Genomic DNA, 22,958 nt, shown 5'->3' on the forward strand with positions numbered 1-22,958 from the left:
ACAAAGGAGGCAGATGAAGGCTCCTTCACCTTAACACTGGTGACAGGCTGCTCTGCCGTGCTCTGTCTTCCCCAGGGCGCTGGTCCTCTGAAACCAAGTCTGAGCTTCCATCCCAGCTCTGCCCCTGGCAAAGTCCGGGATGGCAACTTCTCCAGAGGGCAGGGATGTCATGTAAACATCAGCAGGACAGACCCCACTTCTTCAGCCAGCAGCCCCCAGAGTCCACATGCTCCACCCCACACCTGCTCAGGACCCTGGTTCCAGACAGTGCGGCTCAGGGCAGGGAAGTAGCTTGGGACCAAAGTGCTACCCACTGCTTGGGGCCAGGTTCTCTGTGGGCCATGGAAAGCCCAACCAGCCCCCCTTTCTAGCTCTGGAGGCTGTGGCGGCAGTACCCCGACCTGCAGGGTAGAAGAAGGGCATGTTCACACCCGGGCCCCCAATTCTCCAATGCGCTGCCGCAGGTGAAAGGCAAATTCAAACATGGTGGCTGCGAGGCTTTGGTGGATGAGGTACCGGGGCAGGCGACCCTGGAGGAGGCAGGAAAAAGTCACACCATGGCTCATTCTTAGCAGGGCCTCCCCCTCAAGCTGGCACCGGGAGGAGTGCTCTGGCCAGAATGCAGGTGCAGCTCTGGGATCCTGCCTGGGCCCTGCTCCCCACACTCCTGGTGGGAAGAACACGCTGTGCCTGGAGCTTGGCAGCAGCCACACAAACAGAGCTGGTGGGTCTAGGCTGGCAGCCAGCCACCCCACTTCAGGGCCTCAGGATCAGAGGTAAGATGGGGAAGGCCCGTGTCCTCCTGCAGCTCGCGGCTAGAACACCATCTGGACCCTGCCCCATTCCTCAAGTCACGAAGTGGGCTGAGTAGGGGCCCCTGAGCAAGGCAGAGAGCCCTCAAGGTCACTCAGCAACCAAGCCAGGAGCAGCGTCCCCTCCACCCCACAGGCCTGGCTCAGCCCCCGGTGCCCACCTTGAGATCTGTGTTAAGAATCCAGACAAAAGTGCAGACTCGAGGGTTGCTGGCTGATTTGAGCACGACGAAGCCCCCAGGACCATTCTCTCCCCTGAGGACAGAGTTATCACTGAAGGAGGGGCACACGGGAGCCAGCAAGGCCCCTGCCCACCCCATTGTCTGCTCCAGGCCCAGCTTGCATTGGGGTGGAAGAGGGAGTGCAGGTGCTGGTCCAGGAATGCACCCTGTCTCAGCAGGCTCACACCTGGTGTCCAGAAGCTGGGGTATCAGCCGTCAGTGCCACCCACTTGGTGTGCACCCCAATGGCAGAGATCTCGCTATCTTTTCAGCCCTCACCAGCTCTGCCCAGGGATGTGAGTGAGGTCAGCTCTGCCCTGCCCAACTCAGGGAGCACGTGTGCCGTCAGCCTCCAGAAGAGGGCGCCTTCCCAGGAGGCCATCAGGGCTGGGACCCAGTTCACCTCTGATGGCCTTTCATTCTCCCTCAGGCCACTGAGCACGCTTAGGCCCACTCCAGAGATAAGGGAGTTGGCACCCAGAGTGGAAACGAGCTTGCCCTTCACCCAGCAAGTCCCTCGCAGGGCCGAGAGCCCCAATCTCACATTCCAAGAACAGCGTTCTGCGGGAAGCATGAGACCCACAGGAGGCCCGCGGCTTTGCAGTCGGGGTTAGAGGGTGGGGAGAAGCAGAAGGAAGCCTGGGACAGGCACAGGAAGACCCCACTCCTCTTCCTCTGAGGGGACTGCTGCGCAGCCCAAGAGAACGGTGAGGCTAAGGGGATGGGGGAGGAGGAGGAGGAAAGGGACCCTCAGGGGACCCGAGTCTCCTGAGGCAGGAAGATGAAGCCCAGAAGCCAGATCCAGAGCAACCCCATGGCTCCCAGCCCTGCTTCCTGGACTAGTTCCCACTCTGATCTCTCCCAGCCAGCTGCCCACCGCACATGTCCCTCCAGCCTGGTGGCCTGGTTCCAGTCAGCAAGATTAACAGGATTAGGGGCTGGGAGGGGCAAGGCCTGGCGGGACAGGGAGCAGGAACACGACCTCAGCAGGAGAATGTGCCCAGCTGCACACACTGTACCCTGTGCTGCTCACTGCTTCCAGGAGAGGGGCTGCGGCATGATCCCAGGCAAGGCCCCGGCTCACCTGACGTATTTGTGCGTTGGAGGCTTGGCACAGTGTGTGGTGGCAATTCCTGATGAGAGGTACCGGTCTCTACGCCGCTCTATGCGCCGGACATTCACAAAGTCCCTGGGGGAGGGAAGGTTAGAACTGGGGGTACAGAGCTCAAGGAGAGCTGGGCATGGTGGCACACGCCTGCAATACCAGAAACTAGGGAGGCTGAGGCAGGAGGATCGCAAGTTCAAAGCCAGCCTCAGCAAAAAGCGAGGCACTAAGCAACTCAGTGAGACCCTATCTCTAAATAAAATACAAAATAGGACTGGGGATGTGGGTCGGTAGTCGAGTGCCCTGAGTTCAATGTCCAGTACAAAAAACAAAAAACAAAACAAAAACAGAGCCCAAGGAGGCCTGACTGTGAGAAGAGGGTGTGGGGACACTCACCTGGGAGAGACCACACCGCCTGCAGCCCCTGCAGACACGTCGTAGGAAACAAGGGTGTTGTCTTCCACCCGCTGCAGGATCTGAGGGCCCATCAGGGGGACATGAGGTATAGCCCACGCCAGGAAAGCCCCAGGGACAGTCCACATGTCAGGAACCTCCTAAACCAGCCTCCTCCCTGCCTGGGACCCAGGACTAAAAGCCATCACCCTTTGTGGGCCCTGGGCTGGGCACTCCACAAGCATACTCCTGCTTCCCACCTCCTGCCCTGGCCCAGGAGGCACTAAGACCATCACCGCATTTTACAGAGGGGAAGCGACGTCCCCTTGTTGTTAATGGTCACTCTAGGATATGGCTGGGCCCTGACACATGTGGGGAGGCAGGGCTGACCTGGCAGGCAGTCACCGTCTTGTTCCACAGCACCATCCTCTCGGGCTGCAGAATCACTTCTTGGTACACCAGCTCCGCAGGACAGGGCAGGAAGGTCTGGGCAGGACAGGTGGAGGCGGATGGTGTCAGAAGGGCTCGGGCACACCAGCCCTTCTCTGTGGTGGGGGTGCTGCAGGGGGGTCCCTCAGCCCCTTCCTAAAGCCCCAGATGGAACAGGAGGCTCCAGGATCCTCCTCCCTTCACTCACCTTCAGGATGAAGGTCTTGCCATGAAAGGGAACCTCGATGGTGTACACAGTGTCCCCATACTCCTGCGGCAGGGACAGAAGGGTGGTAGGGAGGAGCTTGGGGTGAGTTGTGGCATGAATGAGTGACAGGCAGGACAGGTTTTCACCAGGATTTGGGGGCTATCTGAGCAGCCATTAAAAAATGGTGGTTCTGGGCCAGGGCTGTGGCTCAGTGGTAGAGCGCTTGCCTGGCATGTGTGAGGTACTGGGTTCAATTCTCAGCACCACATAAAAATAAATAAAATAAAATAAAGGTTCATCAAAAACTAAAAAAAAAATTTTTAAATGGTGGTTCTGAGGAAAGCTTCTGATCTTAAGTTGAAGGACAGGAGTCCAGCTACAGCTGTGACCATGAAGAACCACGTCTCTAAGCCAACAAGGGCTGCCAGAGGGACTGGCTAGAGAGAGAGGGGGACTGGGGCATGTTTCCCTGTTTTCTAAGCTCTCTGCAATCTTTGTAGATAATGTAGTTTTGATCATGAAACAAAACACCGGACACAGGGCAGAGCCTGGCTTCCCCTTCAAAGTGGGAGCTGAGGGCTCAGAGCAGCAGGGAGTGAGGACTGAGGCTCCCACATGGGGAGACAGGAAGTGTCAGATCCAGCCTGGGCCCCCTCTCGGGGCAGGAATAGGACTGCAACCCATGCAACTCTCAAATATATGGGCTCGGGCCTCAGGAAAGGAGTGAAAACTCTCACACACACAGGAGGGTCAGGTGGCAAAGGGGCTTCTTACATTATTCTTCTCAAACTTCCAGTTCTCCTCCTGGGCCAGGATCTGGTCCACCACGGCAGTGGCCTCCTTCCCCTGGCGGAGGTACTCTCGCTCCTGGTCAGGAGTGAGAGGCAGGAAGGGGTCAGATGGGGGCCTGATCCAATTAGACATGGGGTCTGGGCTGCTCTCCCAGAGGTCTTGGGGGCTTCCTGAGGCCTGTGGCTGTGCCAGCTCCTCCTTGGTCCCCTGTGGCATGGGGCACACCAGGGGGCTTGTCTGGCCCAAGGAGCAGTCCTGAGGTCCACCCTGGCTGAGGCCAGCGCTGGCCCCTTCAGGTGCACACTCTGAGGAGGCTCAGGGTAGGCAGCCAAATACCTGGGCAGAGAAACTTTTCTTCCCAGTGACTTCCTCATCTGATCCGTTGTCAGACCCTGTGGAAAACAAGCACAGATGACAATGGCAGGGGGTGGGGAGTGTGGGAGGGGGTAGGGCTCAGGGACCTGAAGTGCAGGGATGTGGGGGAGAGGTTGCTGGCTTTCCCCAGGGAGCCTGAGGGAAGAACAGAAAGAACAGGCCCAGCCCACCCTCGCCTCACACAGCCCCTCCCTGTAAGCTCCCCACCCACCAGCCCTCACCTGCAAAGGATTCTGGGGGTGAGTAGAACTGGCCCTCAGACAGAGCGCCAGAGAACAGCAGGGGTCCACGCGCAACAGCAGCCTGGGCAGCAAGATACCCTGGGGGAGCAGACATGGGCAGCCATCGTCCCAGACCAAGGACAGTCATGCAGAAGCAGCCTGGGGTCCCCTCTCCCCACCCAGGCTCTAGAGCTGCTCCTAGGAGGCAAATGGCTCAGAACTCACTCTCATTCCTGAAACTCTCCTCCCTTAGGGCTGGGCTTACCCTCACTGCCCTCACTCTGTCCCCCAGGACTCACATCGCTCCTCCTCAGCCTCCTGGGGTAGAACTTTGAAGTCAAGGAACCAGGTCTCCAACCAGGCAAGGACAAAGGAGACGATGGGAAGCAGGTAGCCAAACGCACCTTTGCTGAGCAGCTAAGGTGGAAGGAGGGGGCTGAGTTCCACAGCAGCGGGGGGGCGGGGGTCGCCTTAAACCCAGAGCCCCTTCCTGGAGCCACCAGCTCTGGTGTCATACACCCCATTCCCGGAACCATATGCTTGGATACCCTCTGTGGCACATGCCTCTGAGATGGATTAATTGGGTCTGCAGCAGGACATACCAGGGTTAGGCTGTAGGAAGAACTTTGGTTTCTGGGGTGGGGGGATAAGTGCAGGAAGCAGAGGCTGATTCCTTGGAAATATCAAAAGACAGGAGTCCCCCTCATTCCAACCCTGACAACAGAGGCAGACACCCAAAGCCAGAGAAAGGGCCCTTTCTTAGGAGAAGCCCACTGAGCCACTGACCTCAGAGAGGATAACCTTGACAATGAGGAAGGCACTGGAGACCAGTGTAGTGACCTGACAGGAGAGAAGGAAAGAGGTCAAGAGGGAAGGCAGAGGCTGGGGGTGAGTCCTCCCCCATCCCAGCCCCTGCCCCCAGGTGGTGGGAAAGTGGCATCTTACCGCAATCACCCACCAGTGGCGGAGTCGCAGCACAGCATAGCCCAGGAGTAGTCCAGAGAAGCGGAAGAAGGCCAGGACCTGACCGAGGAGGGCACCAGATGGTCAGAGGCAAGCTGCGTCCCCACCCAGCTGCAGGGTGAACTGCCCCCAGCCTGCTCAGCATTTCTTTGAGACAATTTGGATGGGATTTTGGAGGGGATCCTGTCTCCCTCATCCCACTGGGGCTCTCTGAAGGTGGGGTCCCACTGAGGATCTTCTGGAAGACGGAGGATGGGGGCCAAGTCTCCTGATTAGACTGGGTGTGTGGCAGAAAGAAGGGGACCAGCCGAAGGCACCTCACTGCTCCCTCTGCCCCCAGGGCCCTGGGGTCTCCCAAAGCCACTCACAAAGATGTCAAAGAAGGACGTCTTAAAGTTGTAGTGGATGATCTCTTGCTCCAGGTTCTTGCGGATGCCTGTGTTGGTCTGGGGGAGGAAGACAGGAAGAGCTCTGTGGGCAGAGCCGAGCCCCCGGGGCTGCCCCCACCTCCCAGAAGGGAGAGGTAGGAGGGGCTGGGGGACCTGGAGAAGAGGTCAAAAAGGCTAAGCCACCACCCAAAGGAGTTCCCAAAGCACCAAGGGAGCTCAGCCAGAGGTACCAATACTATTCCTCCAGGAGCAAGGCAGCGCAGCCGGGCAAGGCTGGGTTCCAGTGCGCTGGCCTAGGGCGGCAGGTCTGATGGCCTTGGAGCAGTGCAGGGAGGTGCTGGGAGTCTGCTCTCATGTAATTCCATTTTCCTGCCAGCACTGTGGTGCTCCACCTTCCCAGCCAACAATCCATCTGAGGTGATGGGGGCTGAGGTGGGTGGTGGGGGCAAGGGTGGGTGGTGGTGTCAGACAGAGCCCCAGGTAGCAAATCAATTGATTAGGTTTGGGCTTAATGGACAAAATCTATCAACCTGCCAGAGAAGATGGTGTGGGGAGTCAGGAGACTTGTCCTCGCTCCTGTCTCTACCCCAAAGATGGAGGATGGGAGCCAAGTCCCCTGAGAAGACTGGATGTGTGGTAGAAAGAAGGGAACCAGCCGAAGGCACCTCACTGCCTCATTTTCACCAGGATCCCTGAGACTTCAATGTCAGGGGTGTGGAAGGTGAAGGGCTGTATGGACACTGGGAACCAGACTGAGGTGTGAGTCCTCTGAAGGATGGGGGTGCCAGCACTCCTGGATAGGAGGGGGTTTGAGGTGACCCCAGGGAATGGAGCCCAAGGACCCCACTGAGGAAGACCCTTCACAACCACCTAGACTGGGGTTCTGGCCTCTGGCAGGTAATCTGGATTTAGGGGGCTTATTAAAGACATTGACAATCAGGCCTCAGTGTGAATCTGAGGCTGAATACCAGGAATCTTTATAAAGCTTCCAGGAAATCCTGGGGCTAGGAAGAGGGACAGCAGTCTGAATGCTGATGGACATATACTGACACTTGAATGCCCCTCCAATCCCCACCATGTGGTTCTACCCCAAGACCACCTGGGCCTCATGAAATCTGACATCACCTCTCCTTTGGCCTACCCGAAGAGTCCCAGTCTGGCACCCAGCCCTGCCCTCTTCTTCCTGCCCTTGGGCTCCACAGCCCCTCCTACCCTTTGCAGTCTCTGTGGCTCTGAATGCTGGACCAGGTCCCTCAGTCACACACAGCACGGGGACCCACCAGCACCACCCAGATCAGGACTCAATAATCATGTTTCACTCCCTGCTTTGCCAATCTCTCTGCTGGTCATACAACCCAACAGGGGTCCTTGTGCCCACTGGACAACACAGTCTGCTAGAGAACTGAAAATATATACAGTCCAAAATACCAAGACAGAACTACAAAACTGAAAATTAATAAAATTTTCATTAAGTGTCATCCAGGGGAAACATTACAGGGATTCTACAAAGAGTTAAATCCAGTATTCTGGCATTTTCATTACATTTGAAAACAATTTGTGGTTGGATTCTCTTTGCAGGAATCTCAAGTACACATGAGGACTGCTGAGTCTTCTCACCTGACAGCCAAATAATCTCAAAAGAAAAATTATCAAAAAATTTTCAGCCCCTTCTCCAGTTATAAAATCTGGATTGAACGTAGGCTGTGTGTGAATTTTCTTCTTTGCTTTATATTAGTTGGAACCTTTGAAAGGAAGGATTCTGAGCACTCAGAAGCTCTGCAAAAGGCCCTGAACCTTGCTGGGTCTCAGTTTTTTCATTGTTAAGATGTCCCAGGGCCCTCTGTGGCAGCTGACAGTGCCAGTTCATCTCCAGTACACAAAGCACAGACACCCGCCCTGAGCCCTGCCTTTCTTTTCAGACCAACATGCCCCAAATAAAACTTGTTGTCTCTACACCTATGCCAGCCCCTTCCCCAAATTCCACTTCTATAAAGAAAGGCACTGTCAGCCAGTGTGGTGGTGTGCGCCTACCGTCCCAGCTACTCAGGAGGCTGAGGCAGGAGGACCACTTGAGCCCACAAGCTCAAGGCCAGCCTGGACAACACAGTGAGACCAAGGAAGGAAGGGAGGGAGGGAGGGAGAAAGGCAGAAAGGGAGGAAAGAAGAAAAGGGGAAAGAAGAGGAGAGAAAAAAGAAAAGTAAGAAAAAGAAGAGGCTTTGCTTTCCTATCACCCACGTTAAGACCGGGCTACTGCCACTCCGAACCTCTGCCCACGCTGCCGAGGAAAGCAGAGGGAGGCCCCAAGGGGCTGAGGTCACGGTGAACAGAGGAGGAGCTGGGGTGAGACCAGACCTGGGACACCCTGCTCTCAGTGCTGAGGTCAGATGAGGCCCCGCCACCAGCTAGACTGTGTTCCTGCGGTGGCGAGCACTGTGTGGGGTGGGGTGAGACAGTTCTGTCTCCAAGCACGAGGTGGCATCTCACCAAAACCAGAGCCATGAGGAACTCAGAGTTTTACTGTTTTCCTTCCCACTGTCCCTCTGCTTTTAGCACAATGCCTGGGCAGAGCAGGAACTCAAAAAATGTTCTCTGAATGAATGAATGAATTAGAGCCAGACAATAAAGTAGGGCAGAAAGAAGACAAGAAAGTTTCCTGGGCTCAGCCAGCTCTGGTTGTCCTCCACTTCCACTAGAGGGCAGCATGGTGCAGAGCCAAGCGCCCAGCTCAGCACCCAGCAGGTCTGTTCAACCCCTTCCTTCTCATACTTGTTGAGCAGCAGCAACCAAAAGACTCAGCCGGTCGGTCATAGCCCTGTTTTCTTCATGCAGATGACAGCAACTGTTCTTGTCTCCTGTTCTTCACTAGACCCAGATAATCAACCCCATAGAAGAGACAATCCCTCCACACAGTAGATGCTGAACTGCGCCGGGTGACTCCCAAACATAGCTTGTCCCTCCAGGGTTGCCCCTACTCACGTTCAGCTCGATAATCCACAGCAGGGAGATAAAAAGCAGGTCGAAGGTGACAAAGAGGCAGAAGGTGCGGCGGACATCAGAGATGGCCCTGCGCTTCTCTGGAGGTGGTGGGAGGAAGTGTGATGAGAGGCTTTGGCTATGGGACAATGATGAGCCCAGGGAAGCCAGGGCTGGCAGGCTGCGCTCCAAGTCACGAGTCAGTTCCCCAGGTTGTGTGCTCATCCTGGTGGCCCCACGTTGGGGTGGGGAAGGCAGGGCCTCAGCAGCAGGGCTAGGAAAGAGGGAAGTGGCTGTCAGGGTCTTGAAGGCCACATACATCCCCTGGGCCCTCATTTGTTCCAAAAACATCTGGCGCCCCACCCTATCCCAACCCCACAATCCAGGACAGTCTCTGCCCAAATTCCCTCCATGGGTCCGGCTTCCCAGGCTGGGGAGGGCAGTGAGCATCCCTCCTACTCTCTGCCCTTCTTTGCCCTCAATGCCAAGAGCCCAGCAGCCCCATGGTTCACCCTGGAGGGCCCTGGGGCTCCTCAGCTGGGCACCTACCCACTCCCAGATGCCCAGGGACACAGCCTGTTCCTGCCAAGCCCAGCTTGGTGGTCAGCCTCTGGTCCTGTCAATAGCCTCTTGGCCTGCACCACCCCCAGCAGAAGAGGCCCCAGGCTCTGTTCTTTGTTTTCCCAGCACAAAGCCACTTTCCCTCCCAGCAGCCAGCCCTCCCCTCCACCACTAATCCATGGCAACTGGGAGGGACTCAGCAGTGTGTGTGTGTGTGGATGTGTGGATGTGTGTGTGTGTGTGTGTGTGTGTGTGTGTGTGTGTGCTCTGTGGACATCTTGGACCTTCTCTCCAACTCCACCCTCTCACCGCCACCCCAGGCCCAACTTTCATCACCTCCCGCCGGCAGCTGCTCTCGCACCCCTTAACCACCTCTTCCCCACACTGTGGCCAAAGGAAGCTTTATAAAGTACCACCCTGGGGCTCCTGCTACTCATGGGACAGGAGGCCCTCTCATCAGTCCCTCTGGGGGTAGCCTCTGCCCAGCTCTTACCAGGGAGCCCCATCTCACTACCACCACCACAACATGGCCTTCTTTCAAATCCCTCAATGTGGCAGCCCTGATTTGCCTCGGGCCCCAGGATCTGACTCTCTCCATTGTCTGGAATATTCTTCCATAGCTCTTCCAAAGGCAGCTCAAAGGCCCTCGGCTCAGCGTTCCTCCCCACTCAGAGCACAGTATGTTACACTGCTTTAACCTCCTCAGCCAACTCCTCATTGTCTGGAATCTCTACTGTTCTAGTTTATGGTTCACCCTTTCTCTTAGTAGAACTTCTATAAACCTCGGGGGTGGTGACATGGTCACTGCGGTCTCCCTGGTACTCAACACAAGGCATGTAGTAGTTCATAACTACTGCTGAATAAACAAACACTCCAGAGGGGCTCCTGGCCCTCAGCTCCTTGCTATGCAGCAGAAAGGAACAGAGAAAGCCTACAGAGAGCGAGAGCCTGCCATTTCCAAGGTAAGCCCAGTGTTCTGCTGCCCAAAGCCTGAACTTCTACCATGGTATCCATGCCCACGCAGAGAAGGATGGTTCCTTCTATTTTACAGATAAGACCACCAAAGCCCACAGGGATTCCTTAACATCCTGTGCAACCATAGGGCTCTTATAAATCCTAAGAGAAAAGGAGCTCCAGGGCACTCCCTCCCTGCTGTGTGGCCCCCAGGCCTAGCATCCTTGATGTACCAATTTGCTGGTAGTCCATGCCTGTATTGCAGCAACTCTGGAGGCTAAGACAGGAGGATCACAAGTTTGAGACCAGACTCAGCAATTTGGCATGAACTCAGCAACTCAGCAAGACCCTGCCTCAAGATTAAAAATATAAAAATAAAAAGGACTAGAGAGGGCCAGACATAGTAATGCATGCCAGTAATTCCAGCGGCTCAGGAGGCTGAGGCAGGAGGATCCCGAGTTCAAAGCCAGCTCAGCAATGGTGATGCACAAAGCAACTCAGTGAAATCCTGTCTCTAAATTAAAAAAAAAAAAAAAAAAAAAAAGGACTGGGATGTGGCTCAGTGGATGAGTGCCCCTGAATTTAATCCCCAGTACCAAAAAATAAAAGGACTAGAGAGGTAGTTTGGTGGTAAAACGCCCCTGGACTCAATTGCCAATACCAAAAGAAGAAAAAAGAAAAGAAAAAAACATTTTTCTTTCTCATAGTTCTGGAAGCTAAAATTCAAAACCAAGGCAGAGCCATACTCCCCTCTGATTTTTTGCCTCTTCCCGGTCCGGCTGTCTGTCGCCAGCAACCTCTGGCATTCCTTGCCCTGCAGCTGTGTAACTCTAGGCTGCTGTCACATGATGCTTCCACTGCACCGTCTTCACATGGCTGTCTTCTTATAGGGACACTAGTCCTATTGGATTAGGGGCCCACCCCACTCCAGCATGAGCTCAGCTTAACTCATAAATCTGCAATGAACCCATTTCCAGACAATGGTCACATTCTGAAGTTCAGGGGACAGCACTTTGATGTATCCTTTTTTGCAAGGAGGGGGGGCAAGGGACAGATTTCAATCATAATAGTAATAGTAACTTCTCTTTAAGTGTCCTTTTTTTTTTTATGGTGCTAGGGATTGAACCCAGGGCCCTTATTTAGTATCTTGATTTACACTCCTGTATTTCTTTATTTTATATATATATATATATATATCTTATATCTTTCTTATATATACAGTGGCCTGTCACAGATGCTGTTTGGGGTTTTTTTTGTTTGTTTGTTTGTTTGTTTGACTTAACAATCTATCTTAGAAATCACTCCCTATTATATCTCCCTATAGAGATCTTCCTAGTTTATAAGGTTGTTAAGTACCCTTTTTCTCTCTTAGTGCTGGAGCATGACCTTGTACACATTGAGCTACCTCTCCAGCCCTAGTACTTCATTTGTGATGAGCCACATTTGAGCCAATCCACCTCTTATGAAGAAACATTTAGATTTGTGAGGATCAGAAATGCTACAATGAAAAACATAGTACGTAGTTATTTCCCTGTTGCTGAAAGTGTATCTTCAGGACAGATTCCTCGAAGTGGAATTGCTGGGTCAAGCTACGTGTGTGGTCTTGTTAGGCTGCTGCCAAATTCCCTTTGCAGCATGCATTCCCGCCAGGAATGTATGAGGGTGTCCAGAGCCCACAGATGGGATGTCCCGCATGTCCGTCTGGGATTTTTCCTCTCCACCTCTCTACCCTTAGGACTGGTGCTTCCGCCCCCATCACCTCTATCCGTGCCCCTCCCCACCTCCTTCCCCAGCTCGTCCTGGTTTCCGTCTCCCTCCCTGGTCACAGGACTTGGGTGGCACAATACTTAGATGTGAGACTCACTTGGAGTGAAAACCGCACTGACACTCACACACCCAGAAGTCCCTGGGCGAGAGATGAGCAGAGGTGCTGGGATCCAGGAGCGCTGAAACAGCTAGGGCGCACAGGACCAGGCCCTGGGCTCAGCGGGAGGGGGAGTGGCCAAGAGTCAGCTGAAGGGGTTCCACATCAGCCGCCTCACCAAGCCAGCTCCAAGTCCACAGAGAGCCTGGGTCCCAAATTAAGAGACCTGCACCTGATCTTAGGTAGTCACTGATTCTGAGTGGTTTTATATACTCCTTTTTTAGGGGGGAAGGGGGGTACCGGGGATGAACTCAGGGGCACACTGAGTCCCATCCCCAGCTCTATTTTGTATTTTATTAGAGACAGGGTCTCACTGAGTTGCTTAGCACCTGCCAAATTGCTGAGGTTGGCTTTGAACTCGGGATCCTCCTGCCTCCGCTTCCCCCAGCCGCAGGGCTTACAGGTGTGCGCTACAGCACCCAGCTTAAATTCCTTTTTTTAATCAAGAGAGACTTACTTACTTTTTTTTTTTTTAAACTCAGAACCTCAATATGTAAAACATAAAAACCTGACTGCTAGGAGTGTAACTCAGTGGTAGAGCATGTGTACAGCATACGCAAGGCCCTAGATTCAATCACCAGCACCAAAATTAAAGAAACAAACCAAAAAGGACTGCAGTGAGTGAAGGTGGCTGCAGAGTCCCCAGGTTGCAGAGTGAAAGTGTGGCTCATTCACATGACTTCAAAAAGCCTTTGAGGGGCTGGGGTTGTGGCTCAGTAGTAGAGTGCTTGCCTCACATGTGTGAGGCACTGGATTCAATTCTCAGCACCGCATATAAATAAATGAATAAAATAAAGGTCCATCAACACTAAAAAATATTAAAAAAAAAAAAATAAGCCCTTGAGCTCCCCAGGCTAGAGAGTGAAACATGCCTTGGCCTGAAAACAGCCCCATCAGTTCCCCAAGCGCTGCTTCTCAGGCTGTTTCCAGACCTCCGTCAGAGGGCAGAGGCTGGCACATGCACTACCACAGGGAGGCAAGAGTGAGAGCTGTGAGGACGGAGATGGCAGGGCTGCCACCCAGCCCCTGGGAGCTGCCCCCCCTCCCAAGCACCTTCAGAGGTGTCAGGAGAGGAACAGCACTTGTGGCGTGAAGCAGTCAGCCTGGGACAGCTGCAGACTTGACACTGTGGGTGTGGAAGCTGAGCTGTTAGGCGTGGGGAGGGGGGACGGAGGCAGGCAGCAAGGACTCAGAGGTTCCAGTTGCCCTAGACTGGGCGGGGATGGGCAAGTCAGGTGCAGGGGTTATTCAAGTTACTGCAGCTCTTGAGGCAAAGGGAATGGATGGGTACAGGCCTCAAGGCCCTTCTCGGACCGTCTCTCCAGGACATGCTAGTTACAGTTCAGCTTACAACAGGGTTTTGGCTGGGCAACAGACTCAGGCAGCAGCCAATATCCTGGAAAAAGGAATGGACTGGGACTGGGGAGATAGTGGTACAGCACTTGCCTAGCACACCTGAGCCCCTGGGTCCCATCCCCAGCCCCCCCCCCCAAAAAAAAAAGAAAAAGAGAGAAAGAAAGAAAGGAAAAGAATGGACCCTGAGACTGGGGTTCAAAACCTAGACTTCCCCCTTCCTAAACCTGTGATCTTTGTGAGGCCATTTCCTCGGTCAAAGAGTGTGTGTGTGTGTGTGTGTGTGTGTGTGTGTGTGTGTGTGTGTTTTACTGAAGATCAAGCCCAGGGCCTCAAGCATGCTAAGTCCTAACTCTACCACTGTTACTTACACCCTCAGCCCCTTGGCTTTTTTTTGGGGGGGGGAGTAGTTGTAGATGGAGAGAATGCCTTTATTTATTTATTTGTTTGTTTGTCTATTGTTGTTGTTGTTTAGTTATATGCAGTGCTAAGGATTGACCTGGTACCTCATGCATGCTAGGCAAGCACTCTGTCACTGAACTACAGCCCCAGCCCTTTTTATTTTTTATTGTGATACAGGGTCTTGCTAAATTGCTGAGGGTCTTGTTAAGTTGCCCAGACTGACCCCGGACTTGCAATCTGCCTGCCTCAGCCTCTGAAACTGCTGGGATTACAAGTGTGCACCACTGCCACCATGTCTAGTTCAGATGGATTTTTATTTATTTTTGTTTTTATTTTATTTTATTGTGATACTGGGGATTTAACTTGGGGTCTTATCCATTTTTAAAAGGCAACAATAATATACTTAATCCTCCTGATGTACACCTAAAACTTGTTACATCAGTAAATTTCATGTTCTATATTTCCTCCCTCTCTGCCTGCCTTCTCCCCTCTCTTCTCAAGCCTTAATAGCTCAGCTTCCATAAACATACCACACAAGAATTCCAATTTATGTTAAGAAGAGAAGATACTGAGGGCCAGATGTACAAGTAGCTGGCAAGACCCTTCATGCAAGAGGAAAATGGCAGGAGCAGGTGGGATACACTCAGGAATGTGTGATAAGAATCACCCTTAATCCCAGTGGCTCAGGAGGCTGAGGCAGGAGGATCAGGAGTTTAAAGCCAGCCTCAGCAAAAGGGAAGCACTAAGCAACTAAGACCCTGTTTCTAAATAAAATACAAAATAGGGCTGGGGATATGGCTCAGTGGTCAAGTGGCCCCTGAGTTCAATACCCCCACCACTGCCCCCCCTCCCCCGGGTGGGGGGAACTCTCAACAGCCTGGGTTCAAAGTTGAACTCTAAGTGAGCCATAATGGCGGGCACCTGTAATCTCAGCAACTCTGAAGCCTGAGGCAGAAGGACTGCAAGTTCAAAGCCAGCCTCAGCAACTTAGTAACACCCTGTTTCAAATAAAAAATAAAAAGGGCTGAGGATGGGCTCAGTGGTTAAGTGCCCATGGGTTAGATCCCCAGTACAAATCAAACAAACAAACAAAACAGGGGCTGGGGGTGTGGCTCAGCAGTAGAGCGCTCGCCTAGCATATGAGGGGCCCTAGGTTCGATCCTCAGCACCACGTAATATATAAAATGAAGGTACTGTGTCCAACTACAACTAAAAAATAAATATTTTTTAAAGAACCTAATAACTCTACTATTCACTTGCTGAGTGACCCAGGGCAAGCTCTCAAACTTCTCAGTCTGGTTCCCTCATCATATGGAAGCCAAGTTATTCCAGCTCCAGGCAAAGGCGGATTCCCACCTTGGGAAGGGGTAGAGAGCTGGGGACTGCTCCCTGCACAGGCCCTCGGGGATGTGCCAGGATTGATCTCCCACACTACCCGCTCTCCATGCACGAGGGAAAGGGGCCAAGATGGTGAGTCCCCTTCCCGCCCACCCACCCCAGTTCCTCATTTCCAAAAGTCTTAAGTGGCAAGGGCACAGATGAAGTTCTTGTCAGCCCTCCAGCCACAGTCCAGAGGTCCTACCACCTGTCTGTAGCTTGACAGACAGCAGCTCCCAGTGAGCATTTCCTGGCCAAGGCAAGTCTGTGACACGATGAATGCCACTTACTTGTTGTGTAAGCTGCAGCTGCCGCACATGCAAAGTGCACAAACCTGTCCAGACCCTGCACTGGCTGGACATCCAGGGAGACAACGAGGCCTGAGAAGTGTCTAGAGCAGCCCAGCACCGTGGGCTGAGTGCTCAACAGATGCCCACCCCACCACCTGTGACTTCTATCCTTTCCCTTTCTGACCCCCAACCTTATTCAGAGGGCTGGGCCAAAGTGTCTAGAGCTAGAGCTGGTTCCACAGAGCCGTGCTGTGTGAACTGACTAGGGGACAAGTCTCACTTATACCCAGAAAGGACCCACCTTTCTGGGCAGTGTGGATTCTCCAAGTCCTCTCAGAGCTAAGGGGAAGAGCAGAAATGGTTGTGCATGCTGGGTAGCTCTGCATTCCTTCAGAAATGGCCACAGTGTATATGGTGGGGTGGCCAGGAGGTCCATAACCCAGGACAAAGTGAGGGAAACCAGTGAAGCCAAATGAGGACTGGACTTCAAGCCCACAGAAGGGTCAAACTTTGAATTCCCACCTTCCTAGCCACTTCATCTCTCAGTGTCTCAGTTTCCTTCTCTGTAAAATGGGATTAAAAACAGCACCTACTTTTTACTGTAAAAAGTAAATTACCCATTCAATGCAATGGCCTAGAGCATCCCTGACACAATAGTCACTGCCTGAGGGTCAGCTGTCATTCCTGTTCTGCCTCCTCTCCCAAGAAAGACAGCCTTGAGGGCTGGGGTTGTAGCTCAGCCGTAGAGCACTTGCCTGGCATGTGTGGGGCACTGGGTTCAATTCTCAGCACCACATATAAATAAATAAAATAAGGGTCCATTAGCAACTAAAAAAGAAAGAAAGAAAAAAGATAGCCTGAGTGGCTATTGTCCTGGAGATGGCTGCTGGCTGGGGTTGGGGGCGAGGTTCTCAGTCAAGCAGCCCTTATGGATGCCCAAGTTAATGGCAGGTCCACAAAGGGGTAGAAAGCAAGGATCTGGGGTGAAGGAGGCTGGCTTTGCTCATGTCCTGCTGTTGGCCAGACCAGCAGGAGCTAACAGTGGCCCATGTGGCACCCTGCAGACATCATCTCCTTTAATCATCACATGTCTACCAAGAGCTGCAGGGATGACTATTATGGAAAGACTAAAACTCTGAGAGCTCTGTCCACAGTCCCATTCCAGGAAGAGACAAAGCCTTGTGGGCCTCAAGGCCTTGTGGGCTTCCCCCTAAGCTGGGCTGGGACTGCTAAATGCAAATGCAGCTGCTACCAGGGGCCTTTGGCTGGGGAGAGAGGTGTCATGAGACCCAAAGAGCTAAGGAACCATCTAGCCAATGACTATGGACAGCTCAGCCTTCTTCCCCATCAACATTCAAACCATCAACAAATATGTGGGGGCTGGGGATGTGGCTCAAGCGGTAGCGCGCTCGCCTGGCATGCTTGCGGCCCGGGTTGGATCCTCAGCACCACATACAAAGATGTTGTGTCCGCCGAAAACAAAACAAAACAAAAAAAACAAATATTAAAAAATTCTCTAAAAACAAAAAAAACAAATATGTGGGCTCTTCCTTCCAAATCCAGCCAGTATCTGCCTGCTGGTCAACTACCTCTAGGTCCCCTGTCCAAGCCATAATCTCTTCACAGAGTTCTGACCTCCTCCTGTCCTGGTCCCAAGTCTATTCTCAACACAGCAGTCACGGGGATCCTGTTAAAAGTCTGACCACATCTCCCCAGTGCTCCAAACCTCCAGTGGCTTTCAGCTCAGCTAGTCAGGGTCAAAGTTTCCACATGGCCCACAAGTCCTCCTCTTCCCTTGTTGGAATCCTCCACTCCAACTCACTAGTCTCTTGTCCTTGGACACACATCAAGCACACTCCAATCCCAGGGCCCTTGCTCTGTTGGTTCCCTCACTCCTCCATTCTGGTCTCCATGCAAACGTCCCTGTGAAGAGGCCTTTCCTGACCAATCCTCTCCCCATCCCTTTCCCTACTTTATGCTTCACAGCACTTGACACCCCTGATGTGTGAAATCTTCATTGGTCTGTGTTTTGTGTGTGTGTGTGTGTGTATATGTGTATGTATATGTGTGTGTGTGTGTGTGCGCGCGCGCATGCACGTGTATGATGCTGGGGATCGAGCCCAGGGCCATGTGCAAGCAAGGCAAGCACTCTACCAGCTGAGCTATATCCCAAGCCCTGGTCTGTGTTTTTTGTTCAGTTTTTTTTTTTGTTGTTGTTGTTTGTTTTGGTTTTTGTTTTTTAAATTTTTTTTAGTTATACATGGGCACAAAAATCTTTATTTTGTTTATTTATTTTTATGTGGTGCTGAGGATCGAACCCAGGGCATCACATATACGAGGCAAGCACTCTGTCACTGAGCCACAACCCCAGCCATGGTTGTTGCTTCATTCATTTGTTTGTTTTTGCAGTGCTGGGGTTGGAACCCAGGGCCTTGCATGTGCTGGGCATGTGCACGACTACCCCCCAGCCCTACTGGTCTGTGTTTACCACCCATCTTCTCCACTGGAATGCAGGGACTCCTATCTTTGCTCACTGCTGAGTGCCCAGTACCAGAAGCATACCAGGCTCACAGGAGATGTTCCAGAAATGTGAACCAGGATTTACATCCTTCTCTCCAGGGGCAGGTGCACAGGTACACATGGACACTTACACCTGACCCCTCCCTGTCCTGACACCTTCTCCTGCAGCTGGACTTTGCCCTCATCTGGTGGCCTGCCCTGCCCAGAGCCCACACAGTCCCTCCACAGCAGGCAAGGGGAACTGGTTCTCTGGGCATCTGAGGCAGGATAGCTGCTCCTCTCCCTCCCCTGGGTCCCCACATGCAAGAAGACTCAGCTGAGTTAAATTCCTTTGATGATGAGTATCAAGGAGGGGGACAGGCAGGCCTGTCCCCTTAGCAGGGCCTCAGCACTCCTCCATAGTTTCCTGACCCCAGGTCACACCACAGCTGTTTATCCTTCTGCTTCCTCATTCTGGAATGTCCACTAGGGGACAACTCAGACCCTTCAGAGACGAGTTCAGGTGATACCTCCTAGGCAAAGCTTTCTCTACCACCCAAGCTCCCCCAACCTCTCACGACTCTGCGTCAGCACCTCCCTTATCCACAGCACACCTGAGCCAAATGGTCGTCTCTTCTCAAGTCCTTGAAGCCCAGGCCACAGTGCCTGGCCATAGCACATGTCTAGGAAGTTAGCTGATGTGAATGTCCATAATGTCCACCCTGGGACAGAGAGAGGGTGCAAGTCTTGGGGTCAGCACCAGATCTGAAATCAAAAGCCCAAGCTCATTCCTTATTAGACTGTGTGCCCTTGACCAAATCACTGAGGCTCTCTGGATCTCTGTCTCCTTATCTATAAAACGAGGATAAGATAGTGCCCAATTCACAGAGCTTAAAAGAATTAGAAACTCTATATGCACAGCGTCTGTGCTTAATTAATGGTAGCTACTACTACTAGTACTGCCCTCTATGGATATGGCAGGAGAGGCAGGGCCCTGGACAGGCATGTCCAGCAGAGCACTCTGCCCAAACTGAGAGTTCACCAGTCCTGCTGGAGTCAGAAAGGGCCCTAGCCTCAGGCAGCTGGCCAGGGATGGCACATTTTGAGTTTTCCTGTAATTCAGGGTTCAGCCCTCAGCCTGGGAACAGCTGGCCTTCTAGCCCCTACCTGTTCTCCCATAGAAGGTTTGGAAAGTTGCCCAGAGAAGTGGAAATTTAAGGAATGGAGGGCATGGCAAATAAGAGCACAGAGCCAAGGCCTGGCTGTATTTCTCCTTCCTTCTGGGAAAGTGGAAGAGTCAAGTGGAAACAGAAGCTAGATTCTTCACTGAACACCCCTCCTCCCTGTAGAGAGAGGTTCTGTTGGAGCAGTTCACTGAAAAACCCCAACAAGAGGATCTGCACAGCCCTCCCACCTCCTCCCATGTGAGGCCGGGCTGAATGTCAGGGATGCCCCCAGTTCAGTGACCCCATGATCCTGGGCCTACTCAGAGGCCAGTGAGTCAAGCCCAGTCTTTAATGCTGTTAGGTAAAACTGGGGCTGAGGAAGCCCAGTCCCCAACGTCAGTCTGGAAAGAGCTAGTCATGCAGAGGGCAGACCTCTCAATCCTCTCCAGCAAAGGTGGGGGTGGGGGAGCCTCTGGTCAGCATAGGCTCCTCACAGCACAAAGGCCAGGATTAACTTCTTCCCAGCCAAAGTTCAGAAGGACACACAGCTGGCCGTGTGGGATAACCACCTTATCCTCTGCCCCCTTAGATGGTGGAACCTGAAGCAATTTCTGAGAGAAATTGTGGTCCTGGAGTCAGGAGACAGTTCTTCAAATTCCTGCTGATTCTCAGCTTTCTCATCTATAAAATGGAGCCAATAAGCTCCACCACTCAACTGAACAAGGGTGAGCTGCCAAATGTGCAGGATTAATGGCCTCACCCACACTACCCTCCCAAACAAACCTAGGTGTGTGGGAGCTCAAGTGAATGCAACCCCCAGGTATGGAGAGCCTACAGGGTGCTAGATACCAGGTCAGTCCCTGGGGTTGCAGGACCCTGTTCTTTTCCATCAGGGGCTCTAATTCAGGGAGGAAGACTGACAGATAAATGTGTGGTTCACGCTGAGATCAGCATTTTCAGGGAGGAATGAACAAAGGACTGTGGGATCCCAGGGAGGTCAGGGAAAAGAGGACATCAAAGCCCAGGCCTTAAGAATCAGCAGCTATCAGCCAGAGGCAAGGAGGAAGGGCATCCCAGGCAGACTTGAACTACACTATTTTTTTTTTTTTTAACATTACTGGTGATTGAACTCAAGGCCTCCCAAATGCTAGGCAAATGCTCTGAGGGACGTTCCCAGCCCTTTTTATTTTATTTTGAGACAACATCTTGGTAAGTTGCCCAGGCTGGCCTCAAACCTGCAGATCCTCCTGCCTCAGTCTCTGAAATCACTGGGATTACAGGTATGCACCAAGGAAATAGGTGAGACTGTTCTTAGGTAATCAGTGGTAGAGTGCTCGCCTGGTACATGTGAGGCACTGGGTTTGATCCTCAGCACCATATAAAAATAAATAAAATATACAGAGTAAGGATATTGTGTCTATCTTAAAAAAAAATAAAGAACCCAAGCAGTCTGATTCAGGAACCTATAATTCTCAGCCACAATGCTATACGGCCAGCATGCTAAGGGGACACAGAGGGGCAATTCACCTTGCAGGGTGGAGGCAGCAGTGATGCAGAAATGACAAGCAAGTCACTAAAGGACAAGTAGTGTGCAACTACTGGTGTGTGCAATGGCAGAAAAACATGAACAGCAAGGCACATCCAGTAGCACAATGTTACTGGACCCTAGGATGCACACAGGAGATTACTAGGGAGAAGGTCAGATTACAAAGAGCTCTGTTAGTCACGCTAGGCAATGGAAAGCCATAAAAGAGTTCTAAGCAAGGAAGCAACACAATCAGACTTGTGTTCTAAATGCTTTGCAAAACTGGAGACTGGGTTGCAAGTAGTTGTGACTGGAAGATTATGGGAAGCTAATACAGTCAACCTGGTGAGAAATAAGTCATCAAGAGTGGTAACAGTGGAGAAGGCGGAGTAAGAGGGTCAGGAAGTGAGCTGTACCAGGTCACTTCTGAGATGTAGGAATTGACAGAAAAGAGGAAATGGAAGATAATCCCCAAGTTTCTTGCTAGAGTGGGCTAGCAGAGGAAGAATGAATCTGCAGGAAAACATCAGTTCAAGTTTAGACCCAGTGAATTCTATCTGAAAGGGAGGTGTCCTGCTGGCAACTGGACAGTCTAGTCTGGAGATCCACGGAGAGGTCGTGCCAGTGATTTAGGTACTGAGCTGGGGTAAAGCTGATGCTATATGAGTACAAGAAACCATCCAGAAGCAGTGCATAGAGAGAGGGGTTGGGCAACAGGGCAGAATATGAAGCAGTACTTCTGCCCTCATGTCAGAGGGTTAAAAGAAAGAAATCTGGAGATGCGCTGGAAGCCAAAGGTATGGGGGAGGGACACCTGTCAATTAGGAACAATTGTCAACGGTATTGTGACCTCTAAGAACTCAAGAAAGATACTTTAAAGGGCCCTTTGAATACAGGAAGTTATTCACAGCCCTTTCCAGAGGAAGTTGGGGAGAGAGCGGATGACAGGGAGACGCAGACTGCAAACCTAACGGAATGTGTACGTTCTTCTCCAGATTCTCAGATTCTGACCCCTTCCTCCCCCCACCCCGCCTCCAATACCCAGATACAGTCCCCTCGCCTCTGCCCTCACAGTTAAGAGAGAGGCTTTGGAAGTCGATCCCGGACGCCCTCCTGGGTCTTTATCCGGGCCTTCTCAGGTAGGCGTGGCTGCCGAAGGTCAGAGTCCGAGACCCCCAACACTGCGCGCGGAAAAGTGCAGCCGGGGGCTAGAAGGGGGCGGAACCTGGAGTGCGGGGGGCGTGGGAAAGGTCGGACGGAACCGAGAACGGACATCGGGCAGCGAAGCGGTATCCGCAAGAGATAGCCCTCGTACCACCACCTGGTCCCAGTGACCTCTGCAGGACCCACCTGCTCCATCTCAGCACCGCCTCACTCTCCAGCCCCAACTGTAGTCCGGCTCCCAGGCCACCGCAGCGCCTCAGAGCGGAAGGAGATCTCCATCCGCGCCACTTCCGCCGCTGAGCCCGCCCCCAAGAGCAAACTAGGAATTGCGTTCGGCGGCAGCCTCTCCCCCAGCCCCGCCCCCAGCCCACGCCCCCAGGAGAAGGGCTCGAAGTAGAGTTGCAGTGTGTTAGGTTTAAAGAAGTCTTCCAGGCAGGCGCGGCGACCCACACCTGTAATCCCAGCGACTCTGGAGGTCGAGGCAGAATGACTGCACATTTGAAACCAGCCAGGGCAACTTAGACCCGTGTCTCAAAATAAAACGAAAAGGGCTGGGGTTATAGCTGTGTTAGAGCATCCATGGGTTCAATCCCCAGAACCAAAAAATAAAATAAAAAGGACTGGGAATGTAAAATCCTCTCTCCCGACAGCCCTCGCCCCAGTCAATGCCCAGTACTGGGGGTGGGGGGCCATGAGAAGTCTCCCTAAGGCTAGGAGAATGGGAAATAGCATGGGTATTGGACCACACAGGTCTGGCATTGTGGAACTGCCTGTGGGGAGATCTGTGAGAATGAAGAGCCAGTCCCTTCAAGAAGGCCACAGTTACTCTTGATGGACTTCTATTCTCCACCACCTCACCTT

At 52.7% G+C, this 22,958-nt stretch overlaps 1 protein-coding gene across 2 annotated transcripts; it reads right to left on the reverse strand.

Moving 5' to 3' along the window:
- Window positions 1–67: 67 nt before the first annotated feature.
- Window positions 68–22,421, reverse strand: Stard3 (StAR related lipid transfer domain containing 3). Of its 2 annotated transcripts, none has more exons than XM_005321779.5 (15): window positions 22,284–22,421; window positions 8,886–9,156; window positions 5,888–5,965; window positions 5,502–5,579; window positions 5,343–5,396; window positions 4,856–4,973; window positions 4,557–4,655; window positions 4,297–4,352; window positions 3,943–4,035; window positions 3,169–3,231; window positions 2,922–3,017; window positions 2,535–2,614; window positions 2,118–2,222; window positions 974–1,067; window positions 68–530 (listed from the first exon to the last, which is right to left on the reverse strand). In XM_005321779.5, the coding sequence occupies exons 2-15, from the start codon at window positions 9,105–9,107 to the stop codon at window positions 426–428; spliced, it is 1,341 nt and encodes a 446-aa protein (XP_005321836.1). In that variant the 5' UTR covers window positions 9,108–9,156; window positions 22,284–22,421; the 3' UTR covers window positions 68–425. The 2 variants fall into 2 exon arrangements, with proteins under 2 accessions (XP_005321836.1, XP_040124756.1); XM_040268822.2 differs by lacking the exon at window positions 22,284–22,421 and adding an exon at window positions 9,432–9,543.
- Between the last annotated feature and the right edge of the window lie 537 nt (window positions 22,422–22,958).

The sequence above is a fragment of the Ictidomys tridecemlineatus genome, chromosome 3 (genome assembly GCF_052094955.1).
Source record: "Ictidomys tridecemlineatus isolate mIctTri1 chromosome 3, mIctTri1.hap1, whole genome shotgun sequence".
Taxonomy (NCBI): Eukaryota; Metazoa; Chordata; class Mammalia; order Rodentia; family Sciuridae; genus Ictidomys; species Ictidomys tridecemlineatus.